The 14,321-nt window shown below is 42.7% G+C and overlaps 1 protein-coding gene across 2 annotated transcripts; it reads right to left on the minus strand.

Moving 5' to 3' along the window:
• Positions 1 to 3,760: 3,760 nt before the first annotated feature.
• Positions 3,761 to 9,791, minus strand: mpnd (MPN domain containing). 2 transcript variants are annotated; one of them, XM_015971498.3, is made up of 13 exons: positions 9,600 to 9,791; positions 8,923 to 9,116; positions 8,618 to 8,839; positions 7,062 to 7,161; positions 6,911 to 6,989; positions 6,740 to 6,836; positions 6,592 to 6,664; positions 5,296 to 5,372; positions 4,924 to 5,092; positions 4,476 to 4,546; positions 4,284 to 4,373; positions 4,123 to 4,215; positions 3,761 to 4,046 (listed from the first exon to the last, which is right to left on the minus strand). In XM_015971498.3, exons 1-13 carry the CDS (start codon positions 9,601 to 9,603, stop codon positions 3,960 to 3,962), a joined length of 1,356 nt encoding a protein of 451 aa, XP_015826984.1. In that variant the 5' UTR covers positions 9,604 to 9,791; the 3' UTR covers positions 3,761 to 3,959. The 2 variants fall into 2 exon arrangements, with proteins under 2 accessions (XP_015826984.1, XP_070410215.1); XM_070554114.1 differs by having other exon boundaries at positions 6,911 to 7,161.
• Positions 9,792 to 14,321: the final 4,530 nt, after the last annotated feature.

Genomic DNA, 14,321 nt, shown 5'->3' on the forward strand with positions numbered 1-14,321 from the left:
ACGGAGCATTTTGATCCATCATCTGAAAGTAAGAAGAGTTCCTTAAAGACGGACTGGTGACTCGGTTTTAAGCAGTACTTCTTCATCCCAGATGAGAGACACAGAAACTAGTTTCACTGGGGTGACCCACTTAAGTAGGTCCACTTAATAGGTTTTATTCTGAATCAATGTGTGTAAGCAGGACTGAACTGTCATTTCACAACTAGAACAAATGTAATGAGCCCTTTATGCCTCCTGCGGGCATCACCAAGTTTTACACCCATCTTAACTAAAATGAACTACTAGAATTTGTGAAATTAGTTACCTGACAAAAAGGAAAGTATTGTAGAAACTTGAGCCAAAATAGTGTCTAACTTGTGATTTAGACAGTTCTGACTCCAGTTTTGTTTTATTTCATTTTAAAGTAGTTGTCTGGTTATTGGTTTTAGCTTCCAGCAGATCCGATAGAGTGGTTTCCCTGTAGCTTCAGCGGGTTAAAAGGTTTTATGGTAACAGAATATATGAGAAACAGCTGTAACAGCACACGGGACACCTCCACTCACAGACCCAAAGGTAAATGCAGAGGTTGCACCCTTTTTGTCACTTAATGCAGGTGTGTAGTTGTTGCTAAGAAACGACCGATAAATATGGTTACCTGCCAGTCTGTTCAACAGAGGAAACGGAGCCAAAAAGACTTTAAAATGCAATATAAGTGTTGAACGCTTCTGTTTGTTAACCTGCTAATGATTCTGTAACAGCCATATATACATGTAGTTCCTGTGCTGTTTATTGTACTTATTACACTTTGTTTTTTTTTAAAGCCATGTCAGCCCTGTTTAAGGCACCAGGTAAGTCCACACAGTGCCTGATTAGAAGAAGCTGCTGGCAGCGACGTAGTCTTTTCTATTCGTCACCAAGTCCCCGCTGTTACTGTCTGTGTCTCAGAGAATGTGAAACTTATCTGATCCTGTAACTCTGATCGTTCAGAGACGTTTCGTCTGTCCCAACTTTAGGCTCATTAACTCGGATGTGGCATCTTTTCAGATGAGGCTGGATTCTTGTACGTGGACTTTAGCACAGCTGCATCCAACATTCGCTGCAGAGCAAATGAAGGAAGGAGGTTGATTCAAAAGGGAAAACATCCAGGAGGAGTTTTGGACAGCTGTTACCTAAAATAATGCACCGTTTGCTTTCAGTCGTAAGGACATGAAAAAGTTGAAATAGTGACTTTTATGGGCCATTCCCATCTGTACCGGGCCGGCCCGGACCGGGTAGCGTAGGTTGTTTACATATCTGGGTGGCCTGGTATTTTTCCGGGCCAACCAAGGCTCATTCTCAGCCCTCTTCTCGAGGGGGTCTGCTTCAGGCCGACCAGGGCCAACACACCCACTGCTGACAGCAAATTCTCACCTTCCATTAGAGCAAGCCTCTGATTGGTGGGTAGAATCAGCTTTAAACAAGGATGTGTGGAATCAACCGGGCCAGGCTGGGGCCGACTGGGGCTACCCGGCCCGGGCCGACCCGGTACAGATGGGAATGGCCCATTAGTCATGTGATTCTTTTCCATCACTCCACCCTCCCACTCCTGAGTTTGGTCCTGATCTTCTACGTTTACATCGGTTTTACATCTCACTGCCTGTATGTAGATCAGGGCCTAGGGCCATGCTTTGTGGATTATTAGAAAAATCCCTGTGATTTATTTTAGTGCCTGTGGAAAAGAAAGAAACTTAACCCAACTGTTTTGTTTTTATTTGGCACTTTTATGTATTTAGGGTTAAATGTGTGCACATTAATGACACTACAGACAGTTTCCTGGACACGTTTAGACTGAGTCTTATCAGAAGGCCAGTGGAAACTTGCTTTTTTAAATTTAGATCAGTTTCAAAAAATGTCCCACTCATTTCTTTTTTAAGGGCTACATATTTGTAGAATGAGTCTTAAATTTGCCTTTCCAGTGTTAATTCACCACAGATTTTTGTAGTATTACTTTTTTATACAAAACTTTAAAACATTTAAATTAATCTTTGCATGTACACTTGTATTACATCTTGTTTGTCTTAGATTTAAGTTGCCTTTTTTTTTACTTTTGGTCTGAATACAGAATTTAACTGCAATATTTTTTTACCCCTTCATTATGAGTATGTGCTTCCTTCTTGTTCCCTGCAGTCTTACCAGAAAATAAAAAAGAAATATATAAATATTGTGTTTCATAGATTTCAGTCCCAACAGATGCTCACAAGGAACAAATGAAGTTATGCATTAAATAATATAAAATAACAGTAAGTCGTGTTTAAATAATTCCAGTGTGTTTATTTTATTATTTGTGGATCAATATTCAGCAGGCTTAAGGCATGTATGTCACAGTACACAGTTAATAAATACAGTAACGTTCAAAAGGAAGCAAATATCTGTCTTTACGGGACAGCTGAGGGTACATTCACAACACAATGCCACACACACACACACGCACTAACACACACCTGTTGTATCGGAATAACTGGCTTACTTTCATCAAAAACCTTAAAAAAAACGGACTTAAAAAAGCACAAACAAAAACAACACCTATCGCAAAGTAGTTCTAACACAGAGACCTTTGCACATTTGTTATAGTGTATGTTTTGCACTACTATTCATTTTCCCCACAACTATTCCATTGGTTGAGACTATAAAGCAAAAACAAGAAGTCAACAGTTAAAACAGTACTTATCCGTCAATATCTGGTCATGTAGTCACAGACAGGCACATAGGTCCATGTGGGGAAGGCCAAAGGCTATCCAGACTGGCTGATGGAATACCACTAGAGTGTATACTGTCACATGTGTTTTCTACGGGTGCTGGTGAAGGTTCTCGGTCATCCAGGTCATGATAATCCAAAAAGGTTCAAATGAAGGCAACTGGACTTCTTTGGTGTCTTGATGACAATTTGCTTCTCATCTGAGGAGCTTTGTCAATTCTGACTGGAATATGGGAGAGTCAAGCTTATAAACTATAGCTGTTATCTTAATGAGCAGACACTACTCTGAGTACCTCCTGTTGCAGGAAGGTCACACCTTCCTCATCAACATGATTCCCTCTCAATAGAGACTAATGACTCATCGGGGTAGAGAGGAGGGGTGCTCAGAGTAGTTTCTGCATGTTAAATAACAATAGACCGCTACTGTAGTGACTATCCAGTCACACTTGGGTGCGGGTGGAGGCAAAGACGCTTCAACATCATTGTCCAGACGAAAGGTGCATTTGGGTTTGTATTCCCATTTGTTGAAGACGTTGATCAGAAATGCACAGTTCAGCGCCGCGTTTTCTTATTGAGATTTATGCAAACGACAAAAATTATAACTGCAAATTTGTTTGTGTAATGAAAACCAACGAAGCGGTAAAAACCGTGTGACCCCCCGTCACCCAAAAAACAACCAGCACACTGCCACCTTTACACTTATATAGACTCCACAGGTGCTACCAGTGATTCAAAGAAATCAAAGCCACAATGCAATTAACTGAAACCAACGTAAGCAGCTTTATCATCTTACCCAGAACAATATTGGTTCCTACAGTTTATAAGCTTGACTCTCCCATATTCTGGTCAGAATTGACAAAGTTCTTCGGATGAGAAGCGAAACGTCTCCATGAAACTAAAGAAGTCCAGTTGCCTTCATCTGAACCCGTTTGGATTTCGTACAATAGGTTTTTTCTGATTGAATGGGATATGATTTCATTTGTGTTTCTCTTTTCATAAATACAGTACAACCTCCAGGAGCAGCTATAATCATATATTAAAGCACCTCTACAGTCACAAATGTGTCTGACTCACATTAATGCTGTTAGACTCAGGCGTGAGCTCGTTCAAGGCATCTAGAGATGTTTATCAAGCAGAATTAACGACGAGTGCCCACCATGCACGGTCCATCAGATCCACAGGACAAGTGTTTGAAATGAGAGGACTTGACCATAAGCAAGTTCAGGTCACACAAGCAGCGCAGATCTCAGTGCATAACACTCAGCTGACTATAGACATGCTCCAAGATCTGGGAGTAGGCCTGGTCTTTGGGGGCGTGGCAACTCAGGGAGCCCTGTGGAGTGAGACTGTCACTGTCAGCCGAGGCACCTGGTGTAAGAACCTGGGAGTGGGTTGCTTAGACGTCTTACCTTTATCTTGTCCATCATGGTGGTATCAGGACACCAGTACTGGTTGAACTGGACGAGGTCTGGAGCTGCTCTGTAGTATTCAACCAGCAGCATCTTTGGAAGAAATAGAAACATCTTAAATTGTGACTTGTTTTACAGGACTGCAGCTGCTCGGTCAGTACCATTTCATTAAGGACATCACTGGTAAGAAAGTTGTCCTGCACGTAGGTGACCTCCACAGCCACTGGAATTCCGTAGTCACTGGGCCGTTGCTGTACACACGGAGAAGTGGTGAGAAATAATGTGTTTCTAAATGAACATAGTAAGTCACGACCGAACAGCCAAATAGACAGCGCTTATCCTTGTGTCCTGACCTCAGGAGGTGGTACGACCCAGAACGGAGTTATTGTAGAGGCCACACCTTGGTTTCCATGGTAATATGGACCTGAAATCATTAAAAGCTCAATGAAACCTTACGAAAACCAGAAAGGACATGATCCTAATACAAGCAGTAAATTCAGACGTTGTTTCAAATGTTATAGTTTTGGTTTTTTAAATCGGCTTGATTCACCTCACTTTACCGCGGTTCAGTTCCTCTATAGATGTTTTCAACCGTTTACTCACCCTGAGGCAACTTTTAGTGATTTAAGTGCGATACTTTTCTCCCCTCACTAACCATTTCAACAGTAACCTCACACTATGTTAGCACCTCAAGCTTTTAAGCACTAAAACACATTTTTCCAAGCCAAAATGAATTTCAAAGGGCTGCACTTGTTCAGATCAGCCATTGTGGTATTATAACGCCACACTCTATCCACTGACCACAGATGATACCCAGGCAGGGCTGGAAGCCGTTGTTTGAACCCTGCAGCCTCAGCTGATGATCCATCTGTGAGTCGATGTCCTGCAGCGACGGCAGGGCTGGACCCCGCGGGTGACTGTGGTACCAGCCCACCAACGACAGCCCACGCATGAACAGGTTCTGACAAATCTGGATAAAATTAAACATCCTAATTATTGACTGAACAACGTGTGTCCCAAAGAGGTTTAGGTCATTACATTTAAAAAAAAGGTATTCAAGTGATGAATGATGACAAGTTCTGACACCTCAGCTAAAGAAACACCCTTTTTTGAAAAAGTAAAACAAAAACTAGGTATTTTATTCTTTCGTCTCCTGAATGATGCATACGTTACCTCCTCTTCAACAGCAGACGCCGATTCTCGGTCTGCCAGCCTGGTTCGACAGGGGAACGCCCTCAGGACTGTGAGCACTGAAAATCAAGAAGAGATACACGTCAGGAGGTTGTTTAAAGGTGTAGAACTTTGAAGAAAAAAAGCATTTTTTAATTATTATCTCTGGTTATTATTGGCCACGGTGAGTTTTTCATGCAGGCTGAACATGAAAATAGTCTCCTACACCTATCTCCTGCATTAGCTTCTGATAGAAAATAGACGGTGAAACTCGGGGATTTGAAAATACTGACAGATCTACATCACACTGTCACTTCACATTCATGGACTCACCCATCTTGACTCACAACGAGGAAGGCTGTTGTTGATTTAGAATCCAGAAAACAGCAGAGAACGTGTCGGCCTTGTAGAAGCTATCCGTTAGCATTAGCAACTCTGTCATGTGACAAAACTCCTCCAGAGTTGTTTTATTTGTGGAGATAAAGCATCAGTGTTGCAAACAGTCAGTGGTAGAGTCGCGTTGCTGTTATCCAACCAGGTCAACTCACAAGGAATGCATTTATTCTAGAGACTTCTGCAAGTGTGTTGAAAAAACGAGTGTTGGCTAACAGCAACGCGACTTTACCGCTGACCATTTGCTTTGCAACACTGATGTTTTACCTCTACAAATAACAGGCCTGGAGGAGTTCTGCCATGTTGTAGAGTTGCTAATGCTAACAATTAGCTTCTACTAGCCAAGACGTTTTCTGCTCTCTCTCCTGGATGCTAATTTTGCCTTCCCTGTCATGAGCCAAGATGGGTGAGCCCATGAATGTTAATTTCCAGTGTGACGTAGGTCTGACAGGCATTTTTAATGCGAGCGTTTCCCCCGTTTATTTTCTATCAGCGACTAATGCAGGAAGTAGAGGTCGAAGACTATTTTCAGTGACCATGGACGTAATTTTCACTTTAGAAGTGGGTGGGACACGGGGGTGGGGGTGGGGGTATCTTTACAGTATGCTCTAATGGGAAACAGGCTTCAACACAAACAGTTGTTTTCCGCTTGGTCCTAGAGCTCAACCAGTGTCAATTTAATATAGCGTAATATTGTTTTTGGATGGTAAAAAGTGCAGGGGTCAAAACTTGACTTTGGAAAAGGTGGGGGGGGGCATGCCCCCCCCCACCCCCCCCCCCCAAATTACGTCCATGTAAGTGACCAATCATATTTCACAATTAACAAGTAAAAATGGTTTCTCAGCTAACTTGGCCTGTAACATTTAATCTGTGTGTACTTCATCTTGACAGTAAAGTTACACTCACATTGTGTGTTGGTATCCCAGCGTCCTCCGAGGTATCCCACCACCTCACTGGTGGTCAGGTGACAATGGAAGTCCTGTAAAGGACCACAAGAAAACATCTTTGCTGCTTTGCTTTTTCTTAATATATAAAAGTCCTTATCTGAAGTTACCATTAGCAGCAGAACATTACTGGAGATGGCTACGTTGAATGGCTGGAATCGGTTGATGGCCGAGAACGCTGACAGCTCCACTAGTGTGTGTGGGTCTCTGAGGAAGCAAAATCATAACTCTTCTCTCCTGCAGCACACCAGACGGATGAAGTAAAAAAAAAAAAGATGTACCTGGTAGCATCTCTGGTGCCCAAGGTGCAATATCTGACAGGGATCCTCTCTCTGTCGGTTCGACGTGAAACCATCACGTCTGTAACAAAGTAAAGATGAACTTTAGAAAAGTCTGAGACGAGAAAAGAACAGACTCGGAAAAAGAGGAGACCATTTAATCCAGTTTTGTTGTTCTTGTTCTTCTCATCCGTCTGCACAGCTGTCTTTCCTTCCTCTTCATCTTCATCATCGTCTTCTTCACTCACCATGCTCTAAAAACGACAAGTAATAAAACTGATTAGAAAGCAATAATTGGAAGATTTTTATTTTATTCTATTTTAAAATCAACGCACTGTTGTTTATTAATGGTTTATCAGGTTTAATGACAAATACTTTTTCATACTAATTTAAAGTTATTAAATATTTGCAGGTTAAATTGGAGGAAACGTCCTACGATAGTAAAAACGTGATCATTTCCTTTAGTTTTATTGTGAAAATTATTTGTGATTAAAAAAAGTCAACTTGAACACTCACACAGGATTCTGAAAAGCCATAACGTGTGTGATAATTATTTATATTCAATTCAATTCAAAAATACTTTATTAATCCCAGAGGGAAACTGATTGCTGTAGTAGCTCAGAATAATAATAATAATCAAGTCATCAAAGAGTTATTGTATATTACAATGGCTGTTTGCAGGAAGGATCTCCAGTAGCGGTCAGTGTTGCAGCGAAACTGAAGAAGCCTCTGACTGAAGATACTCTTCTGTTGTCGGACAGTCTTGTGAAGAGAATGCTCAGGGTTGTCCATCATTTTCTTGATTCTCTGGAGAATCCTTCTTTGCATTATCTCCTCCAGTGGTTCCACAGTCGTCCCCAGAACAGAACCAGCCTTTGTTATTGGGCTGTTGAGCCTTTTCAGGTTCCTGCTTCTGATGCTGCTACCCCAACAGACGATGGCTGAAGAGATTACACTCTCAACAACAGACTTGTAGAAGATCTGCAGCATCTTGCTACAGACATTGAAGGACCTTAGCATCCTCAAGAAGTGCAGTCTGCTGTGTCCCTTCTTGTAAACAGCCTGGCTGTTCTTTCTCCAGTCCAGTCTGTTGTCCAGGTGAACTCCAAGGTATTCCTCAACCACCTCCACGTCTTCTCCCATGATGGAAACACTGTTTGACTCCACCCTGTTTCTTCTGAAGTCTAAAATCATCTCCTTTGTTTTGTTCACGTTCAAGGTCAGATGATTGTTTCCACACCACAAAGCGCTCCACCAGCTCTCTGTACTCAGCTTCCTGTCCATCTCTGATACACCCGACACACTATTATAGATGTGTTAAGGACTGACACTTTTAGTTTGGGGTTTGTTTGTTTTTTGGTCTCTTTTATGAGTTTATTGCTTGGCCGGTTTAGCCAGCACAGCTAAAGTTTGAGTTCAAAAGTTTTTGATTTGAACACAAAAAAATGTAGTTCAAGCTTGATTTCAAATTCAGTAAAATTCTGCTTCTCATTCGTTTGATTTTAAGTTGTTATTTCTTTGAGATATCCAGGCTGTGATTAACTCAGGAGCCCTGTTAGCTGTCTTACAGATTTAGACACGATGTTTGTCATGAAAGCCATCTTCTATAGGCTTTATCCTATCTTTAAGCTCTTACTAAATCCATTTGAATGTCAACTTTAAACCTGGATGATGATATTTGTCCTGTAGATTGAAAGACGGAAGTCTCACCATGTCTGCACTGGGCTGATACTTGTGCAGCCAGGTGGTTTTGTACTGGGCCAGCTTTTGACCACGGTAGCGCACAGACGCCCAGCCACAGCCAGACTTCTTGGCTGGATTAACCAGGCGTTTACAGTGTGTCGCCCAGGCGCTTGGAGAGTTAAATATCTGGCCCGTCTCCACCCATCTGATTTTCCCATCATTCAACAGGTCTCCTACAAAGTTCTTGCCCTGGGGGAGGTAGGTGAGAGAGGAGCCATTGATTAGTGTGTTGTGACAATCATAATAAATAATAGCGTGAGGTGTGTTGGTACCAGGTAGTGGATGGCCAGCACACCATCCCCCGGCTCCACCAGGCCATCCTTCAGCAGCACTCTCAGGGTGATGCCTCTCCGTGTCAGCAGGGAGCCCCGTCCTGAACTGGTCCTGTAGTCTGCCTCCTCACCGCCACTCAGCTCCTCCTCATCCTCCTCACCTCCATCCTCCACCTGTGGGGAGTTGGGTGGTTCTGAGCCAGAAAAAAAAAACATTAAACCATAAAAAGTCACCAGGTGATGTGAGGGTGCACGTGGAGAAAAAAAAACCCGCTGGCTTGTTTTGTTATCATCATCATCATCATCATCATCATCATCATAATTTTTGTTATTTACACACTCGAGTTCACACAAGGTCACAGTCTGAATAATTCTGGGTTAAAAGTAACGCTTACAAAATTGTAATAACCCTGACTTCTAACTGAACGCTGCTTTATGATGGCAGTCAGCAGCATTCACGTCCTCATCATCGATTAAATGGATCCCAAATAGCCCGAAATCACACAGAAATAATCTGAATATGAACTGTATTAATTGCGGTTAAACTGCTGGCTTTTGTCTCCAGCTCCCGTTTCGGACACGGCTCTGAGGGCAGAAAGAGGCCTGTGTGTGTGCTTCTCCCCCCTCTCAGTTAATTTCACTCAGAATCAGTTAAAGCCCTCTTTTATTATTCTCACCCATATCTGTGAAACCACGGAGAGCGCCTTTAATCCAACTCGGGCTGAAGCCGCTGCTTTCCGGGGGACCCTTGAGGCTGTGAGCCGCAGCTTCGGGCTGGTTCCGCACACACTTGGAAACACTAGCTCCGGCTATTATTCAAAAACATAAAATGAAGGCGTCCGTGGCTCCGCAGTGTAGTTTCCTTGTTGTGTTGCTTTAATGTCAGTTCCCCTCCCCTTTCTTTCCTCCCTCTCCCCGTCCTTGTCACTCTCCCTGTGTTCCTCTGAACGGCTTCGTCTGACGTGCCCGGCCGGTCTGTTGGCCGGTATTTAGCCTACTTTCCGTTATCACAGCTAAAACCTAAACAGAAACCGGATACGACGGCATGGGTCGAGCGGGGAAAACGAAAAGACATTGAATGTTTGTGAAAACCTCGAAACATTCGGCGATAAACCAGCGTTTAAAATCAATTGTCGCCTCGTGCGCGTGAAGCAACCGATATTTGTCTCTGGTGCAGCCAAGAAAAGTGCACCCGGGGGGTTGTAAGACACCTCTGTGATGGAGGCATGACACAGAAGCAACAGGGATGTGTGTGTTAAATACGATGTAATAAACTCGTTTCTTTTCCACGCCAAGATGTGGCTACTTTCTTTATCTCTGAAAACAGAAATACAAGAAGTGGCCTGCAGAGGGCAGCAGAGTACTCACCTCTCAGCGTGTTTAATAGCGTCATCTAGTGGCAAGACCCAGAGACTACTTCAAACCTCTGACTCACTGAAAAAAGTACTTGGCAACACTTAGCAGTAAGAGTCTCTTTATTAGCGCTACTTATTGCATTATTAAGCATTGATAAACTATTAGATAAAGTATTAACAACTGCTTAACCATATCATTACTAAGCAGACACAACCACCTGGCCCCTGTCCTAATTATTTTAGGACACTTACTCCATTTTTGGTTCTTTTTTAAACACAGATAGAGGTTTTCTTGACCTTGCTGACAATTTCATTTGTGGCTGCAAACAACTTCAGAACTGACACTGATGGTGGCATTTCCTACTCCTTCTGCAGGCAGCAGGAGACGTTGTCGCCCTCTGCTGCCCGCTCTCCCATCTCCGATGATGCAGTCCCACGCTCGATCCAATGTTTAAACCCCATTGTCTCTGTTCATGGTCCCACATCCACGTCTCCTTATCTCTATGGCTTCCTTTATCCATCTTTTGTATTTCTTTTGTTCGGTGTTTATGATCCTTGTGTTGTCCCAGTCCATTATATGGTTTTCTCTTGTGCAGTGATCTGTTACGGCTGACTTCTTTATTGTACTTTCTGCTTCTTGTTTTGCTGCTCGTGTGTGTCTTCGACTTGCCTCTTTCTCGCACTCCTTTCTATGTTCTATTGTTCGTGTGTTGAGTTGGCGTCCGGTTTCTCCTATGTATGTTTTATTAAAGAATTAGCATGGGATTTCGTAAACGACTCCACATTTAAGTCCAGCTGGTATCTTGTCTTTTGGGTGTACTAGTCTGTTTCTAACTGTTGTGTATGGTTTTGTTGGTGTGTTTTTGTTGAGTTTTTTCATTGTTGCTCTTATCTTTTCTGTTATGCCTTTGATGTATGGTAGGGTTATCACTGGTTTTTGTTTTTGCCTTTCTGGGTTTCTGGTTCTTTGCTTAGGTTGATCTTGTCTTCCTGTTGTTGTTTGTTGTTTTCCTTTGTTTATTGCCCATGTCGGGTATCCGCAGGTCTTTAAAGCGTGTTGTATGTGTTTGTCCTCTTGTTTACGGTCTCTTTCTTCTGTTATCATGTTTGCTCGGTGATATAATGTTCTGATTACTGACATTTTGTGTATGGTGGGGTGTTCTGATGTCCATAATAGATATTGGTCTGTGTGTGTTGGTTTCCTGTATGTGTTTATGTTTAGGGTCCCGTCGATCTGCCTGGTTATTTTCATGTCCATAAATGCTATACGCCTTCTGTTTCTGACTTATATGTGAACTTTATGCTGCCTGTGTCGTCAATGTTATTCAAGTGTTGTGTTAGTGTTTCTGTTTGTCCTTTTGGTATGATTTCCAGTAGGTCGTCTACGTAGCGTTTCCATAGTTTTATTTTGCAGTTGGGGGGGCAGTGGCTATGACTTTTTGCTCTAGGTCTTCCATGAAAAACTCGCACAGGGTGGCTGATAACGGGTTACCCATGGCGAAGCCTTCCAGTTGTTTGTATATAGTGTTATCGTATGTGAAGTAAGTGGAGTTAGCTACCAGTCCTATCAGCTGTGCTATGTCATCTGCTGTGAGGTTTGCTCTTTTGTGTAAAGTCTTGTCCTGTCTGATTCTGTTAGCTACTATGTCTATGGTTTTTTGGGTTGGTGTTTTTGTGAACAGGGATGTGACGTGATGTGAGATGAGTATGTCATTATCTTCTATTGTAATCTTTTTTAGTTATTTTGCCAGTTCTATGCTATTTTTGCAATGTTGATCTGTGTTACCTAATATCGGGCTGATGGTTTTGCTGATTTCTTTTGCCAGAGGACGACAACGTCAGGCTATAGCTGCTAAGTGTAGTGTAGTATATAAAGCTTTAAAAGCACCTAAAATAAATATGTATGCTAATCCTACAATAATAATATTAACAACAACAACAACAACAACAATAATAATAATGATAATAAACATTTCAACTAAGTTGGTTCATGCAAAACTTTATTCATTTTTAAACATGCAACATTTAGATCATTTTCATTTTTTATTATGTCACATTTCTGTGAGGTTAAAACCCAGTAAAAGCCTGGCTGGGTGCAATGTGGAAACAGGAAATGAATGGGAAACCGTTGAGATTCGTATCTGGCAGGGTTCGAGATTTTTAGCCACTGTCAGAGCAAAGAGGACGAGAAGGCCCTTCAGCTTCTGATCATTGTATCAAATGCGGGCCATATAGGAGTTTGTTTGTGAAAGCCAGGGTAAACTTGATAAGCGAAACCTCCTTAGCAGTTTTGTTTCTTTTCCTGTATTTCATTTGCATTGTAGCAGGTATGAAAGTCATAGCAGTGTATCTGACCGTGCTAAACACAGCTGACATGGTTAGTGGGGGCCCTGTTGAAGTCCTAGTCTCATGAAAATCCTTAATATCAAGACTGGATCTGCAAACACCTGATTGATTTGATGACTTGTTGGTCTCCAACAGCTTACAAAACTCTTCTGCACACCTTGTGCAGCGTGAGCATCACAGAAAATTCCAGACGACTGCAATCAAACCTGATGCCCAGACGATGCTCATCCCAGCATTGTGGAGCTTTTGCTCAACACGCTCCTGCAGGTCCAGGATGAAGGTAAGCAGAGAATATCCCAATTCAGTTAAATGTCCTGAAAGTTTTAGTTACCGTATTTTTCGGACTATAAATCGCACTTTTTTCATAGTCTGGCCGGTCCTGCGATTTATACTCCGGAGCGACTTATATACCAAATTATGTACCGGCTCCTGACCTGGAATGAGCTACCCTGCCCCGCTGGGAATAAAAAACACAGCCATCACCTGTTGGAGCCTGTGGCGCACCGTTACACACCTGATCCGGCACAGGAGTGAGCTCCCCTGACCCGCAGGGAACTAAAAACACAGCCATCACCTGCTGGAGACTGTGGCGCGCAGCTGTGGGCTGAATCTGACCCAGGTTTCAGCTCACTTGCCCCGCAGCCAATTAAAAACACACACCCATCACCTGCCGGAGCCTGTTGTGCGCCGTTGCGCTCTGGATCCGGCCCAGGTTTCAGCTCCTCTGCCCCGCCATCACCTGCTGCAGCCTGTGGTGCGCTTCTGTGAGCCGGCTCCGACACAGGAATGAGCTCCCCTGTCCCGCTGGGAGGGTTTCAAACACAGCCATCCTCTGCTGGAGACCGTGGCGCGCTGCTGCGCCCGCGTTGTTTATTCTGTTATTGCTACCGGTACTTGTCTTGCAATGGGAAACGCTTGGTCTCAGATTTTGTAAGAAAAATAAAAAAAATTCCCCCCAAAATGCGACTTATAGCCCAGTGCAACTTATATATGTTATTTTCTTCTTCATTATACATTTTATGGCTGGTGCGACTTACACTCCGGAGCGATTTATAGTCCGGAAAATACGGTACGTTTTTTAAATAATCTCGTACCAGATGATTCATTTATTTCCTGGATTAAATCAGCCTATTTAGCAGCTATAGCCTGATCTTGGAGCAGAAGCATTGAGACACAAAGACCAGATTTGATGGAAGTAAAGAAAACACAGCCCCAGAAGGTGTGGGCGCCTACTGTTTAAACCTGTTGCGTCATGTCACAGTTCTCATGCTTTGTTGATCATGTATTAGACGTTGAGGGGTTTACCGATCACGCTCTGTCTTTGTGCAACAAGCTGCCACAGCTAAAACTTTACAGTACATCTGGAATCTCATACATACACCTCCACTTAGATTGTAATGGAAAAAACATTTTATTCAATCTAATATGCTGCTATGAAGGTATATTTTTGGAAAATGTCATGATTTGATCTATTTAATAGTGTATTATACCTAATTAGTGCTGGTTTTTTCCACTACCTTTAACTCTGATGTCTTGAAGGTGTTTTCTGAGCAAGATCCAAATGTTTGTCATGAGCTTCTCTCTCTTGGGGTGATCCAACAACTTCTTTATGCCGTGTACAACAGGGAACACGCTCATGTCCAAATACAAGTCAGCCTGATCTTAGAGGTATGTGCTTCAAATACGGTTTGTATTTTG

The sequence above is a fragment of the Nothobranchius furzeri genome, chromosome 8, assembly GCF_043380555.1.
Source record: "Nothobranchius furzeri strain GRZ-AD chromosome 8, NfurGRZ-RIMD1, whole genome shotgun sequence".
In the NCBI taxonomy this organism is placed as follows: Eukaryota; Metazoa; Chordata; class Actinopteri; order Cyprinodontiformes; family Nothobranchiidae; genus Nothobranchius; species Nothobranchius furzeri.

Coding starts and splice junctions, on each gene's coding strand:
- mpnd (XM_070554114.1), bottom strand. Junction 5,373..6,591: donor CTGGGATACCAACACACAAT/GTGAGTGTAACT, acceptor CTTGATTTTCAG/TGCTCACAGTCCTGAGGGCG. Junction 4,374..4,475: donor GGGTCGTACCACCTCCTGAG/GTCAGGACACAA, acceptor CCGTGTGTACAG/CAACGGCCCAGTGACTACGG.